The sequence below is a fragment of the Haliaeetus albicilla genome, chromosome 8, assembly GCF_947461875.1.
Source record: "Haliaeetus albicilla chromosome 8, bHalAlb1.1, whole genome shotgun sequence".
NCBI classification, from domain to species: Eukaryota; Metazoa; Chordata; class Aves; order Accipitriformes; family Accipitridae; genus Haliaeetus; species Haliaeetus albicilla.
Genome location: NC_091490.1, coordinates 34451844 through 34468128, shown reverse-complemented (window position 1 = coordinate 34468128; position 16285 = coordinate 34451844). Strand labels below are relative to the sequence as shown.

General features: G+C 37.9%; 1 protein-coding gene across 8 annotated transcripts in view; it reads right to left on the bottom strand.

The window, feature by feature from the left end:
* RALGPS2 (Ral GEF with PH domain and SH3 binding motif 2) overlaps positions 1 to 16285 on the bottom strand; it is a 128440-nt gene that overhangs the window by 96462 nt on the left and 15693 nt on the right. For 7 of the 8 annotated variants that reach the window (XM_069789682.1, XM_069789678.1, XM_069789679.1 and 4 more), the window contains 2 exons: positions 3839 to 3970; positions 83 to 190 (listed from right to left, as the gene is read on the bottom strand). In XM_069789682.1, the coding sequence (XP_069645783.1) occupies positions 83 to 190; positions 3839 to 3895 (165 nt within the window). In that variant the 5' untranslated portion in view covers positions 3896 to 3970. Of the gene's footprint in view, positions 1 to 82; positions 191 to 3838; positions 3971 to 9703; positions 9727 to 16285 lie in introns of those variants that run through there. The other variant, XM_069789680.1, reaches the window with a different exon arrangement.

Below are 16285 nucleotides of genomic sequence, written 5' to 3'. Positions count from 1 at the left end.
AAAACATAGAAATGGAGAAGCAGATGAGAAGCTGCCCCTAAGGTTCACACAAAAAGTAATAAAAATTACTTTAATTGCTTACCGCATATTCTTCTGGTGTAACCTTTAGAACATCAAATACCACTGCATCAAAGCTCTTCTTCAGTTCAGCTGAACCTTTGTCACTCAAGGATTCAGAGCTGCTACTCTTCTGCAGAAACAAACAAAACCACTGATGATATTTCGGTTCTCTCCTTTATTTGCTTTGACACTCCCAAAAGCAACATTTCTGTTCAAACATCACTGTTCATAGAATTTTTCTACTGGACAAATTATCAATTAAAAGTCAGTCACAGGACATACTTTCTCCTGACAAAGACCGCTAAAATCAGACACTCTCAAACTGACTTCAATGGATTTCAAAGGTGTCCCTCCAAACACAACAGTTACATTTCAATGCATAATTAAATTCCAGTTTTGTTGACAGGAAAGTTAACAACAATAACAATACAGTCACACTGAATTTCAAACAGAAAAAAATACCACTACAGTGAGGAAAAAGACAAGGTTTACCGCAAATGAATAGTTAACATCAAAGAACAGCATCAATCTCTTCCTGCTTCTCTTAGAAGCATTAAAACTTACAAAAATTACACTGTGTGCTACATATGTGTTCCTGTGGAAGACAGTATAAACAATTTTAGGTTTTGGGTTTTTTTAAATGCTAGTAATTCACATTTCCAAAAAATACCAGATCCTAGAATAATATTCCAGGAATCTTTATCTACAACAAAGATTTAGCTTCCCTGCAAAATACAAATATGGTTCAAAAAATTAACACTTCATATTGGTTTCATATATTTCATATATTGTTTTCATATGAAACATATGAAAACGATACATTTGTGTTATGAGTAATCACTTCCTCTAATATATAGATGCAAACCAAGATTCTGTTCAGTCATTACAAGAAAGAAGGGTTTTTTTGCATGGAGATTGAGATGTCACATCCACATGTACGCTTCACATCTGAACCCCAGGCATACTTTTCAGAATGCATAGAGCATGCAATCACTTTGCTGCTCCACACTCTCCTCTAAAGACCTGAAAGTCTATGCATGTTTCTTGCTGCTTAGTTTCTTCTCACTTTTAGAAACCTGGTGTAAAGCAAACTCTTGACTAAAAAGTTAAGAAATAAGATGACACCCGTGGACAAAACCATCATGAAGGACCACAGTTACTACAGTCAATAACTGTATCAAATTTAAGGCTTCTTTAGCAAATAGTATGCTTGCCTGAAATACAGTATGGTACCTGCATGCTTCAACAATCGCATAGCTTTGATGCAAGCACTAACAGAGCTTCCACAACAGTTTTCCTAATGCTTTGTTTAGGGAGATTCCAGAGAAAGAAAACTAGTATTGGTGCACAGAGCTTATTCTCACCATTGCTGGGAGCTCCAGCTCAGCTGTGGCAAAACACACTGACCACAAACCAAGACCTGCCTAGTCTTATGTTGGAGACTGATGTACCCTTAAGCACTCAATCCTAACCACCATCACAGGGGCATACCTCCTAGAAAGCTGAAAAAAATAAGACTTTGGCCCACATAATAAAGGCACCTTCTGACAGTCTGTGTAATTTTACTGCTGATGTTGAAAGTTTTCAAGACCATGTATATGGGTCATACACACAACACGTACATGAATGACCATCAGGTCACTTCTGGTGGAAGCCAAATTTCAGCACTGTTACACTGTACTTTCAGTAACACCTACATCATGTCTGCTGATGCCAAGACAGGAGGGAAGACAGCACATGATCCCTGATGTGGGTAAATAGTTCTACTGTGCTAATGTCTTCTCCTGAAAACTTAACAAGGCAATATTTTAGGGCTACACTATATATTTTGACCTTAGCTTCCCACTCACAGAAACAACAACATTCAAACTCCTTGAGAATTCAGCCAGCTGAAATAAACTCTTATCCATTTTTAAGCACTTTTGTTACAAGGACATATAAAGAAAATATATACTTATTTAATAATCATGTCTGGATTTAGTTAGGTTCTTCTAACAGTACCATTTCTCTGAAAAACCTGACTTTGAAAACACCACCAGAAACTCCAAGCCAGACAGGCATTTTCAGTAACCAACATACAGAAACATTTCAGTTACAAGTCCTCCCTCCTCCCAGTTAGTCAAGATGGGAAAAAAAAAAAATACCACTTGCTGAAAGCAGATTCATCTAACTTTGCCAAAGTATATTTTACTCAGTTTTATCAGACATCATGTAAACATTCAAGACTATCTTGAGTAAAACCAGAACTTTCCCTCATGAAAATTTTTCAGTTGGATGCCAACAAATGGTAAATCAATGATTCATAACACAATGATAAGGGAAGTACAAGAATCTGTATAAAAACCAACAATGGTCTTGGAGATTGATGTCAGCTTTCTTGGTTAAATCTTGACAATACTTGTGAAATTGTGTTGGAGATTATTTGATTCCTTTTGATAACACAACATTCCAATTTTTCTTTCACCTCATTTGTAGTACTTTCCATTTCCATATGCACATGCAAGTGCACAGCACACATGCAGCTCTGCTATCAAAACACATGTGTACATACATAAATAAAACAAACATCTTCAGTAGGGTCCAAAGATTCATTCAAGGAAGCAACTATTTTCAGGACTTTGTGGCTCTTTTCACTACTGACTTCGTAGTCTTCTTGACTACTTTGTCTTTTAAACAAAAGACAAATTAAGAATAAAAGGAAAAAAAGACAAACTGAAATCCACTATGGTGAAAACATGTTTCACACTGTGACAAAAGCAATAAAAATAACATGCATCAGCACTAAAATAAATGTCTCCCCCAAGCAGAAAGTTTAGATTAGTATTGTACATCTGTACAAGCCAAAGCATATATTCAGTCACCTTAAAGACAGACAAACAATACATCTGGAAAGATCACTCAATATACACTGAAGGTAGATTTTCAGTTCCCTTCATACCAGTTCTATGAAGCATTAACAAAAAAAAAAAAACAAACAACAAAAACTTGAAGAGGGAGTGATTTGCAAGGGGTTGGGACGACACGGGACCTCAAAACAACCAGGTCTTACAAACCCTTCAACGTTGCTAAGAATTTAGGAATCAGTCACAACTCTCAACAGCTCCTCACACGATCCTAGCAAAAAGAACTCAAAAAGTTCTGGTACTAACTTCATCCCACCCCTTCTTTTCCTTAACAAGTAGATGACAAATGGAAAACTGTATTAACTTCCAAGTAAGAGACATCAGCATAGGCAGCCAATCTCCACTGCTTGGCTGATACACACACTCTTAACTCATGAGCTGTTCAGTTCTAGAGGGCAGACACTTTGGTGGGCAGGAGCAGACCCATACCAATGCCTGAATATAGTCCAAGAGACAAATGGAACAACCTTATTCTAGTGCTACTGTGTCAGACCGCCCCTCTACACACACACACAAGCACCTGTCAAAGAAGAGAACATTTCCCACAGGCCTTGCCAGGCCAGCTTATTGCACTAAGAGTGTCTGTTATTGTTAAAACTTGAAAAGAAAAGCTTTCTTGTCTAGATGTGATGGAAGAGAACATAAAAAAAGGCAGCTTTGGCTATGGCAAGGCTGTAAATGCTAGCTCATGTTTTATTTTGGTATACAAAGGTCAGAACTTTTAAGTTACTCACATCTAAATTGGGGCATATAAAACAAACACACAAAACAAGAATCTGCTGCCCCAGATCTGTTAAAAGAAAAACTTACATTTTGGTGCATTTTAGAAAAATTGAGTACTTATAGACTTAACTATCCAATTTTGCAATCCTTACCTCTGAAGCAGTAGCCGCAATATTAACACTGCTTAACTGTCCGTTCATTAGGTCCATACTGCCCACACCATTAATCTTCGGCCCTACATTTACAGCTGCAGGATCATCTCCAAGGCAACTGAATAACCATTCCTACAAAGAGCAAAAAGTAATCAGAAACCATTTTATTCACGTGTTTTAAACAAGATTCAGTACCTAAAATCTGTAACAAAAATAAAGTACTTCCAAAATGGCTACACCGCATTGAGGTCCAAACTTTAGATTCAAACACATATTCTAAAATTACCTACTTAAAAACAACATAAACAACTGAAGGTTCTATTGTGATCCATTACTTACTGGCAGCATAGACTTTCATATTCTTTTCCCTACTATTTTCTACATACCAGACATCAATATGTAAATGTACGCATTAACCCTAACTTAAAGTTAGGCCCGCAACATCAGTTCACATATGATTCTCTTCTTTTGATTATCAATTTTAGAAAGTGTATTCCAGATGTTAACTCTATTAGACTTTTATAAGAAGTTATCCAATAATTTCCTATCTTAGATGCCTATTCACCAGATTTAAGTGAAAATTACCACATTAAAAGCAATTTAAGAGTACAAGCAGAATTTACAGGTTTCTCCACAAATTACTGTTTATTAAAAAAAAAAACCACAAAGGAAAACTCCACACACTAACCTTTAATGCATCCTTGCAAGAATACTATTACTTTTCATTTCTACAGAGAAAAGGTTGCAAAGAAATTGAAACCTTTGGCATCCACTACAAGAACAGTAAGACTACCCAATACCCAAGTGTTACAGAGAGAGTAAAAATTGGTTTGGGCTTAAATTTCATGAGATGTTAGTGCCCTCTAGTGTAAAAATGATTATAAATCAGTTTTCATAGGTCTATATAACAAGCATGACTGTTTCTGAAGTTGCTATTATTTAAGAAATTCACTTTAGGTTTGTAGTTTAACCCAGAACTATTACACAGTCTGCAAATAAATGGAGAAGATAAGTGACAGGTAACTAAGTAATACCACATGACAAAATAGTATTACAGCATCTCATACTTAAGACCTCTATGTAATGAAATAACATAATCCAAAAAGCTGTATCTCCAAGTGACCTAAAACAGGAAGGTCAGATAAACAAGCCTGGAAAGCAATAAACTGCAATATTTAAATAATAAAAATTCCTCAAAAAAAGGCAGTAACTTTAAAGTGTCATTGTAGAAATGCAATACAGAAAGGAGGGCAACTGAAAGAGAGCCACATTGCAAATTTCAGTCAAACACTATAGCTTCTAGGTATTTGGGGGTATTAATAGTCCCCATCAGAACTACATTGAGCTGTACTTCTGCAGTTCAGAACAGCCATCCACATTCTACCCATTCTTGTTTTGTTTTTTAAAAAAAACTCATGGGACCATCTCATTCACAGTACAGAAGACGCTACATTTCACTTCAACATTATACTCCCAGCCCATACGCTGTAACTGTGTTTCCTCCACTAAAAATACACTTAACTGCACTTAGATTTTAGCTGGTATTATCCTAACAGACCATATGAAGGGAAAAAAATACCTCATCTTTGGCTTGTGAGTGTCACTGCTGTTCTGTCCTTTGCTATCTCAATTACCCTTCAGTTTGTCTCATATGGAATATTTCCAAATGCCCAGCTCCCCAGTGCCTCTTTCCTATAGCCTTTTCATTTACTTAACTGAAAAGCAAGGAAATAAAACTAACTGATGTGTCATAATTTTCATTTATATAGTAACAGTAGAGGACAGAAGTATCACATCTCCAAAAACAGTTTCAGGCCCTCCATACATTCAAAATGACACACTTGTCCCAGTTTAATCATCTTCTCTACTGAAAAAAAACCATACTCTTTAAAAATCTGTATTTTTTTTAACCACTGTAATTATAAGGAAAATTGACACTCTGCACAATTTCATCATACTATCTGGCCCATAATTGTATCATACAAAGCCAATCTTAAACTAAAAGTTATATATTTGACACTTGTCTCACATATACTTCAGTTGTTCCCCTTCCCCATACTAACGGGGGGCAACAAGGGGAAGAATTGGGGAAGAAGAGTTTCTGACCAAGGAAAAGGAAAAGGAAAAACTGAGGGGGCGGTGGAGCGATTTGGATGGTGGTATTTAAAAGAAATTATGCATATCATAGAAGCCTATGGACTTGGCAGAGCAGCCTCAGATAAACAAGCATGAATTAATTCCTCTATAACCAACAGGGTTAAAGCCCAGTTTCCTAAGGATTAGTCTCACATAACCCACAGGTACTCAGACAGGCCCTAGCAACTCCTCCCACCACCCACCCCCATATTTCCTAATGCACTATCTCAAGCCTTACCCTTGGTCCCTTAACATAACAGCCCCAGTTTGCTACCTGTTTGCTAAGCTATTAGGAGTTTTGTTTGCATCTGCCCACCCATTCCGAGTGCCAGACAGGCACTTACTCCTGTGCTGTCTGAACACAGCACATGCTCATTCACCTAACAGCAGGCTAAATGGGATCGGTGAGCCTGGCAACTCTGTGATAGACTTTACACCTTAGAGGACTGTACCTGGAGGGTACAGTCATATATGTACAGGCATATATGACTCCTACGAGGCATATAAAAAGTAGATTTTTAAAATTTTTTTTTTTTAAAGTAGAAAATCGCTTAGAAAAACACTACATGCAAAAGGAAACTGAGATTACAAAATATAACATCTGCCAGTCAGGCTGTATCATAACAACACTGTCCATACAATGTTAATTTTGTACCCACTGCTGCATTACAATAGTATGTTTAAATACATTTATACTTTTTCCCACTTTGTGGAGATACAGTAAGCGGTAGAACTGCTGTGAACTAGCTTTTATCAACTTCAAAGTTCCAGAATTTGCAACATTTAAAATGTACTTTTGAAAGCTGCATTAGGCACAAGAAAATCACCACTCCCATAGTAATGAAAAGTCACAGCAACAATTTTGGCCAATGTATTATTTAAGACAAATATTGGAAAAATCCTAACACTGGAATAACTAAATAATTTGCTTTCTATATCACCCTTCTGCTTAACACCAAAATAAGTAGTAAAAAGCAATATCAGAAAGCGATCAACAGCAGAGCTGTTCAGAGCAACATAGCTGGATATGTGAAATGACTGTCGCCACACCGCAATAGTGAGTCACAGTTTTCACTGCATACCCTGTGTATCCAATTACAAAAACGTAATTACATTGAGTAATTTGAACTTCAAGTCTGTTTCTCCTCTTCAATTTAATAACCACCTTTGTGCTCAGAAATGCATTAAATGTGGAATTGAAAGTGTTTTATACAACACAAAATACTTAAGCATGCATTTATGCCAACCTTGAAGCCTGGACACACTATGTGGTATCTTCCTACCTCTTCATGCCATGCATACTGTACAGTAAAAAGCAAGCTAAAACTACTGATAAAAAGATTCATCATGCCCAAACAATGAAAATGTCTAGACTAATGTCATGGTTTAACCCCAGCCAGCAACTAAGCACCACACAGCCACTTGCACACTCACCCCTGGTGGGATGGGGGAAGAGAATCAGAAGGGTAAAAGTGAGAAAACTTTTGGGCTGAGATAAAGGTAGTTTAATAGGTAAAGCAAAAGCCGCACACACAAGCAAAGCAAAACGAGGAATTCATTCACTACTTCCCATCGGCAGGCAGGCGTTCAGCCATCTCCAGGAAAGCAGGGCTCCATCACACGTAAGGGTTACTCAGGAAGACAAATGCCATCACTCCAAACGTCCCCCCCCCTTCCCTCTTCTTCCCCCAGCTTTATATGCTGAGCATGACATCATGTGGTCTGGAATATCCCTTTGGTCCATTGGGGTCAGCTGTCCCAGCTGTGTCCCCTCCCAGCTTCTTGTGCACCCCCAACCTGCCCACTGGTGGGGTGGGGTGAGAAGCAGAAAAGACCTTGACTCTGTGTGAGCACTGTTCAGCAATAACGAAAACATCCCTGTGTTATCAACAGTAGTTTTCAGCACAAATCCAAAACATAGCCCCATACTAGCTACTATGAAGAAAATTAACTCTATCCCAGCCAAAACCAGCACAACTAAGCAGGGTCTGTCGTCTTCAATGAGTCACAGTTTTTCTGCAAATTCACCCAAGGCTGTATTTGATGATCATTCCACTACAGTGACTGACCTGTAAACCCCCAAAACAGCAGGCAGCTCGGTGAAGATGAGCAAGGGCAACATGCCCATAAAGCTCAGGGAATAATGCAGGGTGTGACTGACCACAGCTGTTGCAAAGAAGCTGATTTTATCTCAGCACAAAGGGGACCACAGGGTGGCCTTTTAGATAAACAGCTACGCCAGTTGAACAGATCAACTGACTACATTGCAGTTGAGTGAATCAACTAGCAGTGTAAATGTTTCTCCCTGAGTTCATTAAAAAAAGTGAATGTCTCCCTGAGTTAGCTAGACCAGTATGTGGGAGTGAATACGTGGCTCAGCGCAACAGAATACTAAAACTAAATAACAAAGGAATTTCAAAGAGAGCAACAGGCTTGAGCTGGCTTCAACCCACGTATGCCTTCCTGGTGACTGGGAGTGCCCAACATCATGAGAGTGAGCATATTCTACAGACCAGTAATGGGGATCACATTGGTATTGTGTTTGAACTGTATATTGCAATTGCTATATTTTGTTAAGTTTAACTTGCATTTGTATTGTGATTTCAGTATATTTTGCATCACCCTGCTAAATCAGAAATCCTCCACAACATCAACTATCTTCAAATAGTAAATTTAATACTAAACATTACACCCTCTGCCTGTGGAACATCTGAAAGAACCTGGTCAGAGAGTATTAGACTCTCAGAGCTACCTAATAGGACACCTAAGCCTGGCTCCCTTCCACAGCAGAATCCAGGGATATTCTTGTCTCAGCTAGGGTCAAACACTATCCCAAAAATATACTGTACAAACAGCACTTTAAAAGACAACCCTAAAACTACATTAAAAATTTCCTGTCCAGAACAGTACAAAAGCTTTGAGGAAACATAGCCACAGTGCAATTTTATGAATAGCTCAAGAGTCATGATGACCAATATCCTCTTTGTTCTTATTCATAATGTCAGTACAAAGTGTCATTTGTTTTGATCACAGATTCCAATGATGAAAGCAGAAGTGCCTTGCATGGATTATGATCAACTACAAATGTAGAGTCACTACCAAAGACCTTGGGGACCAAAGAACAGTAGGAACCAAAAAAATCAGTTCCAGACAAAATCAACCTGAGCTCCTGATCTTGTGGAAACTCTTATTGGTATTTTGACAAACAGTACAGAAAAAGCTACTTCTTTCTAAACGAGGAACACAAGTGTATTAGGCTTCACTGAATCTTCACTCCCCCACACATAGTACAGCCTAGCTAGATTGAACTATTCCATACCAGGACCTCAAGACACTTTAGTGAAATCTTGGAGCCACTGACTGAATCCTAATTCTGGATCTGAGTCCTTTGATTCTTAGTTAGAAATGTATTATTTTCCAGCACTGCTTGGCACTTTCTAAATTAACATTGCTTTTAACCACTGAACATAAGGTAGAAGCTTCAATGAAACACAAATTCAAGTTCTTCAAGCAACTGTCAACATTCACCTAATATGCATCAAGTTGGATCCTTCTGTCTGGAAGTACTTTGTGGAACCACTTCAGTATCTTGGATGCCTCACTGCCCTTTTGATCAGAACTTGTTAAATACAATATGGGCCAATTAATTAATCTATAGTCCCTTACCATACAGGGCTACAAGAAAGAGCCTCTGTTACAATTACTCATTTTGCACATGGTAATTCCTACCTTACATGAAGAACACCCAGAAATGCTTGTGGGTTTGGGTGTCAGGTTCTTGTGCACTTCCCCCACTCAGTAGTTTGAGGCAAAATATCTCTGCTAAAAAGTCACAATAACATAGCCAAAATAAATCAAACAATACTAAAAATATGGCAATGTTAAGATGCTGCCCCTTTAATGCACTCTCCCAGTACTTTTTCCTTTATCTTTATAAGGCATATAGTTATGAAATAAATACCTTTTAGTCTGATCTTTGGGGTTTTTTTGGTTTTTTAGGTTAATAGAATATGGATTATACTTCCCGTAAAATCACTATATAGATGTTGTGAGACACTTAGGTAACATGTTGCACCTTGAGCAAGTAGGGGTATAGAAAATTCTGCTGACCCAGCATGGATGCCTCGCACACCCAGCACGCCTCTCGCTGGTCTGTATCAAGTTGGCAGGTGGAAGTTCTGGATGTTCTGCTGTACAGGGATGCTGTATGACCCTAGCTGCATACATGCTGCCACACACCCAAGTTAACTGTTCGGAAGTGGTGCAAGGTGCCCCAGGGGCACACATGTGCCAAGGAAGGCTAAGTAAGGAAGACAGTGTCCTGGCACACAGGCACTACATCCACCACCATACACAAGTATTCATGCCACCTGCCATCAGGGCAAGGGCTGATCATACTCACAGTTCTTCCCTGCAGTTTGGTGTACATGCACCTCAACATGCCTAGAAGACCTGTATACATAAGGACTGTGTTAGCAAAGGCACATACTACCCAATAATAAAGGAAAAAAAAAAAAAAAAATCACTTGTTTGCCGGGCTGTATGTTGTCTGTTCTGCAACAGGAAAGATTTGGGAAGCAGCACAAGGCTGCACTGTGATAACAAGAGTTGTTACAGTTACTGCAGTGGGGAAAAAAAATCCAAGGTAGTCCAAGGGACCATCGGGCTTTTAATGCTCCTGACTCAAATGCATGGCCTCCTTCTCTTGACCCAGAAGCCACGGTTCTTTATTACTTGCCATCAGAACTTCTCAAAGTCCTTAGGAGCTATGTACAGATAGGCAAAGTGAGATACGTGTCTAAAGATAACAAGAAATCTTATTGTCTAAAAGGCAAAAGCAGAGATAACTTCTAAAAAAACCCAAACCAAAAAAAACCTATGAAACAAAACACATTAAAAAAATACAAAACACACCCCACACTAAAACAAAAACCAACACACACAAAAGCCCCAAAATTAAGCAGAAAGTCAGCAAGAAATAGGCAAGAGGACATTCATCCAACTATGAAAGAAGATTCTGTCAAGCCAAACCGAATTGCACCTTCCAAACTATACCCTTCAGTTTTACACTCTATCCACCAAAACAAAAAAACTAACTAGGTTACTGCACTGTAAGAATAAAGATAGTATGTACACAGCATTAAAAAAGAAAAACAAAGCCACCTAAACACATGCTTTAATTCAGTTTTCAGTAAGCATGGTAATATTAAGATGTAATATAAGATGGCAAACTGATAAAAATAGAAACTTCCACAATAGAGATTAAATAAAAGCTCAAGCAACTTAATATAACCCCATCCTCCTGCAGGAAATTTATCACTGAAGATAATCAGATCCCAGACCCAAAATTTCACATACTATGAAATCTCCACTGAGACACATGAGTCTTGGCAAAGCATTTGATAAGCCACTATTAGCGAAGACTGAGATAAGAGACACAAGTAGAAGACATGCACAGGATAGAGACATGACAAAAACAAAGATAAAGGAGCATAATATTAGAGTAGGAAGAGATTACTAATAGTTATTAAACATGTAACACCAGTACAAATATTAGAATAATAAAACATTTGGAAATAGAGGAAAGCGACATAATACAGGACAAATAAAACTATCTGATGGACAGAAGAATGAAAAATGAAAGTCAATCATTAAAGGATTATTTGGGTTGATCCCTGTAAAATTTCTGCTATGAATTTCAGCACATCGGTTGGAAATGACTGCCACCAACACTGTAAGCATGAAGTAGCCACATGAGATCAATATGTTTGCATTAGTTACGGACAAATACCTCCAAAACATTTCACAAGAGACACTGATGCTGTACTCTCTGCAGTTCTGGTCACCTGGCTTCCAAAAGATTTTTTGAACTAAATATATGCAGAGAAAGGCTTCCCATTTCTCTGAAGACTCCACTGCAGAAGTGGAAACCAGGAGACCTCAGCTTGCTTAGGCTAACAAACTGAAATCTGCACAAGGATACACTTGCCATGTTTAAATATCAGGAGGACAAACCAAGAGTAAGAGTAAAATGTAAATTTATGCTCAGAATCAGAATACAGCAATCGGGTTCTTGAACAGTTTCTAGAAAACAGTACTAAAAGCAGAAAACCATAGCTGCTTAAGTTGATAAAGACTCATTCTTGAAAGGAATCATGTCATATGGCACCTGCATCAGCAGTATAGTTAACTCAGTAACACAGACTCCTTTTTTCATTGGTTTGATTAGTCCTGCTGCAAACTCAAAGCACTTCTATATTCGTACAACTCAATCACTCAAAGTTATGTCACACATCCACTCTTTTCCTAAGCATCTGTTGCACAACAGTCAGAGCAGTATCAGCTGTTTAAGCTCCAAGACAGATGAAATTAGAATCCACAGAATAGCAACAAATAGAACAAAAAAATTGTTTTATTAGGTTTGACAGTGAAGTTTTAAATAAAAAAAAAAGCTTCATTTAAATATGGTCCTTAATTTAGATTCCCTTCTCTTACCCTAGAAAAGGCTCTACCTGGACAAACAATTAAGTGAAATTATTATTCTTTCTTAAGAGGACACTACCCACAGAGCACTTTCACTATCATGTGTGCACTCACATTCTGGACAAAATCATCTTATCCTTGCTTTTATGCACCTCATTCTCTGACTTTGGGGGCAGGAAGGAGAAAAAAAAAAAGAGAGAGAGGTAATACATAGTAAGGCTCTGTCTCATTCATATCTTACTCAGTTTCCAGCTATCAAGATCCCTTCTTCATGGTGCTCCAGTACACAGTGCTCTCTTTAATCTCAAGAGCTGGTACAACTCGTAGCTTCCATTTCCTCAGACGAGATAAAGAAAAAAACCTCAAAAAGCCAGAATATCCTTCTCCAGGGCATAAGCTACTTGTTTACCAAACCCTATTACAAAAATCAAACTATTAGCTCAGCTTGTAATCAGCTTGCAAAAACAATAAAGAAATTCAGCTCAAAATGGAAGGTTTTTAAAATTAGTTACACACAAATAGGAAGGACATCCTTACCGTTATGACTTCCACCCTTCAAAAGCCAGCTACACTCAGTGGACTGACTCATAGCCAAGAGTTAACTGGTAGATACCATAGCACAAGGCAACAAATTTTAGCACTAGCATTGGTACACAGCTGCAAGCAGGAGCAGATCCTGGCCCTCACACAGTGCAGGCATGAATCAAGCAGAAGGAAAGAATCATTGCAGGCAACAAATGGAGTAAGCCAAAAATGTGAACATGTGTACGTGCTATTTAAGTTTAGCCTGAGGTTGCAAGAGGTTTGCTTTCTTCTAACAAATGGTCTCTCCAGCAGAGTTTGAGTGTTAAAAGACAAAATAAGGGTTTACTAAGTAACTTCTTAGCTGCACAAGAACTGAAGAAGTTTCTGCTCACAAATCACTTACAAATTATCAGGTTCCCAAAGCTTCTTTCTTCAGAGATCACCTAGAAGCCTCTATTCCATTTTGTAGTTCTTTAGAAAGAACATTGCACAGAAGAATGTTTTATTCCTTTGGATCTGACTATTATTTTACAATTGCTGTCTGAACAGACTGAACATCTGAAGTTATGATGTATGGCTTGTTTTTCCTCCCATACACCAAAACGGTAAGCATTAGGGAACCAAATTATTTTAGCACAGAAAGTACATTGAGTATAATAAGGTTTTGCCCTCCTCAGTCTCCCTCTCCAGAATTCAAGTCTGCCGACAGTTTAGCCTGTTTGAGCAACATTTCTTCAAATACCTGAAGAAGAAATCCAAGCTTGCTCAGTCAGGAACCAGAGGAGGATCCCTCCTCACCCCAAACACACAAAACAGGAATAATCATAACCTAGAGACATTTTTGAAACATAGGAACTATCGGTATTTATTTCCATGAATAAGTAGTAAAGAGGGCAAAGAAAATAAATAGAAAGGATTTAAACTAGAAGCAGATACTTTTAATTAATTAGGCAGCTCTGAGATTATAAACTTTCCACAGTAGGCTTCTCCAAGACCCCCACCACATGCCCATATAGCTATCAGTTTGTTTGCAAACAAGAAGAGTAGTAAGTGATTAATGTTATGTTGATTACCTGCTCAGTTTGCAAAATATTTTTGTCATGGGTTAGACATGCAGGCAGGGTATCAGTGGAACTAACAAAGGAAGAATACATCTGTGGACAACATTCTGAACAGAAAAGTCATACTTAAGAGCATGCAAGGAGTGGAGCACTGAATTCTGCTAGCATGAACTTCAGGATCCAAATATTGTTTTCAGATGTACTCAGATCCACAGTTTTGCATCTTTTCTGGATAATGCAAACAACACATGAATAGAGAAGAATTATTATAGGCTGTGCATCAGCAAAAATATCACAACACACTCACTGTGAAAAGTCTCTAGAAGCTGACTTTTATATTCTCAGTTTTAAATTTCATTTTTTTTATTTTAAATAAGGCAATACTAAAAATTCCAGCAGAAGACAAACTTGAAAATCAGTACAACAATCTACAAACGGACCCATGTGGGTGGCATACCTTCTCTCAGAATAGAAAAAGTACTTCACAGGAAAAAGATTTTGGGAAAATATCTAAATAAAGTTTTATGTGCAACTGCACACTTGCAAGTTCTGAAACAGAGATGACTACTGACAGCATGAGCTTTTTACTGTCAATAGGCTACAGGAACTCCATCACCAACAATCACCACAACTTGCGCACCAAAAGCACATACAAGAAAAAACAGTGATGAAAACTGAGACTGAGGATCTAGACTGAATATTCTGTGTAAACCTACACATCACACGTGGATGTAAAGAAAACTCAAATATCCATGCAATTCATTGAATAATCTTTTGTAGGCTTTAAGTGCTAGAGTCAAAATTGTGAACAGCCAAATCAAAACCAAGATGAGCAAACCATCCTAGGACAGATTTTTAACAAGTGAGAAATAACAAAGTACCAACTGCTGCTGAGTAACAGCCTCCAAATCCATAGAATTAAAGACTCAGTACATACACCTGCTCCAACTGCACACTTTCTTCGTGCAGTAAGACAAAAAAGATTTACATTTAAGGAACAGAAGGCAAACCCCTCCGACATTGAATGCCTGACTTTCTCATTCAGGAAGAAGAAAATACTGTTAAGAGAACATTTTACTGTATTTTTTGTAAAGCCATTAATAGACAATGAGGATCTTTTTTGAACAAGACACACTATCTTAGTCTGTTTTAAAATTCAGCTTTCAGAGAGATGAGTACAGTCTTTATCAATAACACCTGTGATAACATTTCAATAATGTTCTCTATATTTTTTTTTAACATCATGCATCAATATGGAAGTTTGCACTGTTGCTATAGAAATGGTGCTAATGGGAAAAAATCTAACAGCATATGAATTGCCTATATTTGATATGACGACTACTAGGTGGAACTACAACAGACATTTGGAGAAGAGAGCTGGATTTTCTGCCTGTGCCACTATCCCCTCCATTCGTTTATGAAAGTGTGTCAAGCTCAGAGTATTCAACTTCTACAAGCAAACAATACACAAACCCCAGTTATTTATCCATCCAAGCAACCACATCTTTCCCACATTTCCACCTGCCTTTGGAAGAACCTCAGTGAATCACGCAACTAATGCAAGAGCAGGTTAAGACCCAAATACCAATAGTTTAAATACTTTTCTTCACCTGAGACCACTCAGTAACTACTGACCACCAAAGCATCTGCCTAATAAAACATGACAGAGAAACTGAGCAAATCCAAGTTAATTCACACAAATCCAGGACTTCAACAAACCAAATGGATGTTGGAACCTTGTTTTAAATGTTCAAGAACGACCAGATAAATCCATGGAGGATTTGTCAGCTGGCCTAACCAGATGTCAATGACCTACTCAAAGCGCCTGAAATTGGAGACCAAGCGTATGTTTGCTTCAACTAAAATAACTTAGAGTGAACATTTTCATGAAAGAGGATAGTATATTTTTAAGCTGGTATCAGACTTTTTTTCTTGTTATCAAAACAGAAACTTACAAGTAGATTGCAGGGAAATCTTGTCTCTTTAGATACTCAGACAGGAATTTATCTGAAGGCCTGAAATTCTGGTATACCCACATTACTTCTTGTGCACGAACAAAAACAGTTGAATCACCAGGAAAACTAAACGTGATTATGAGGTAAATAGACAGTATAAATGAGAGTCCTGCTGGAGCTATTTATAAGCCATCTATCTCCATTATTGATGAAAGGATCTGCTCTAAAGAAAGAATGACATAACAAATATCTACAGAGTTTGTAGAACTCATGTAACTGACGTAGAA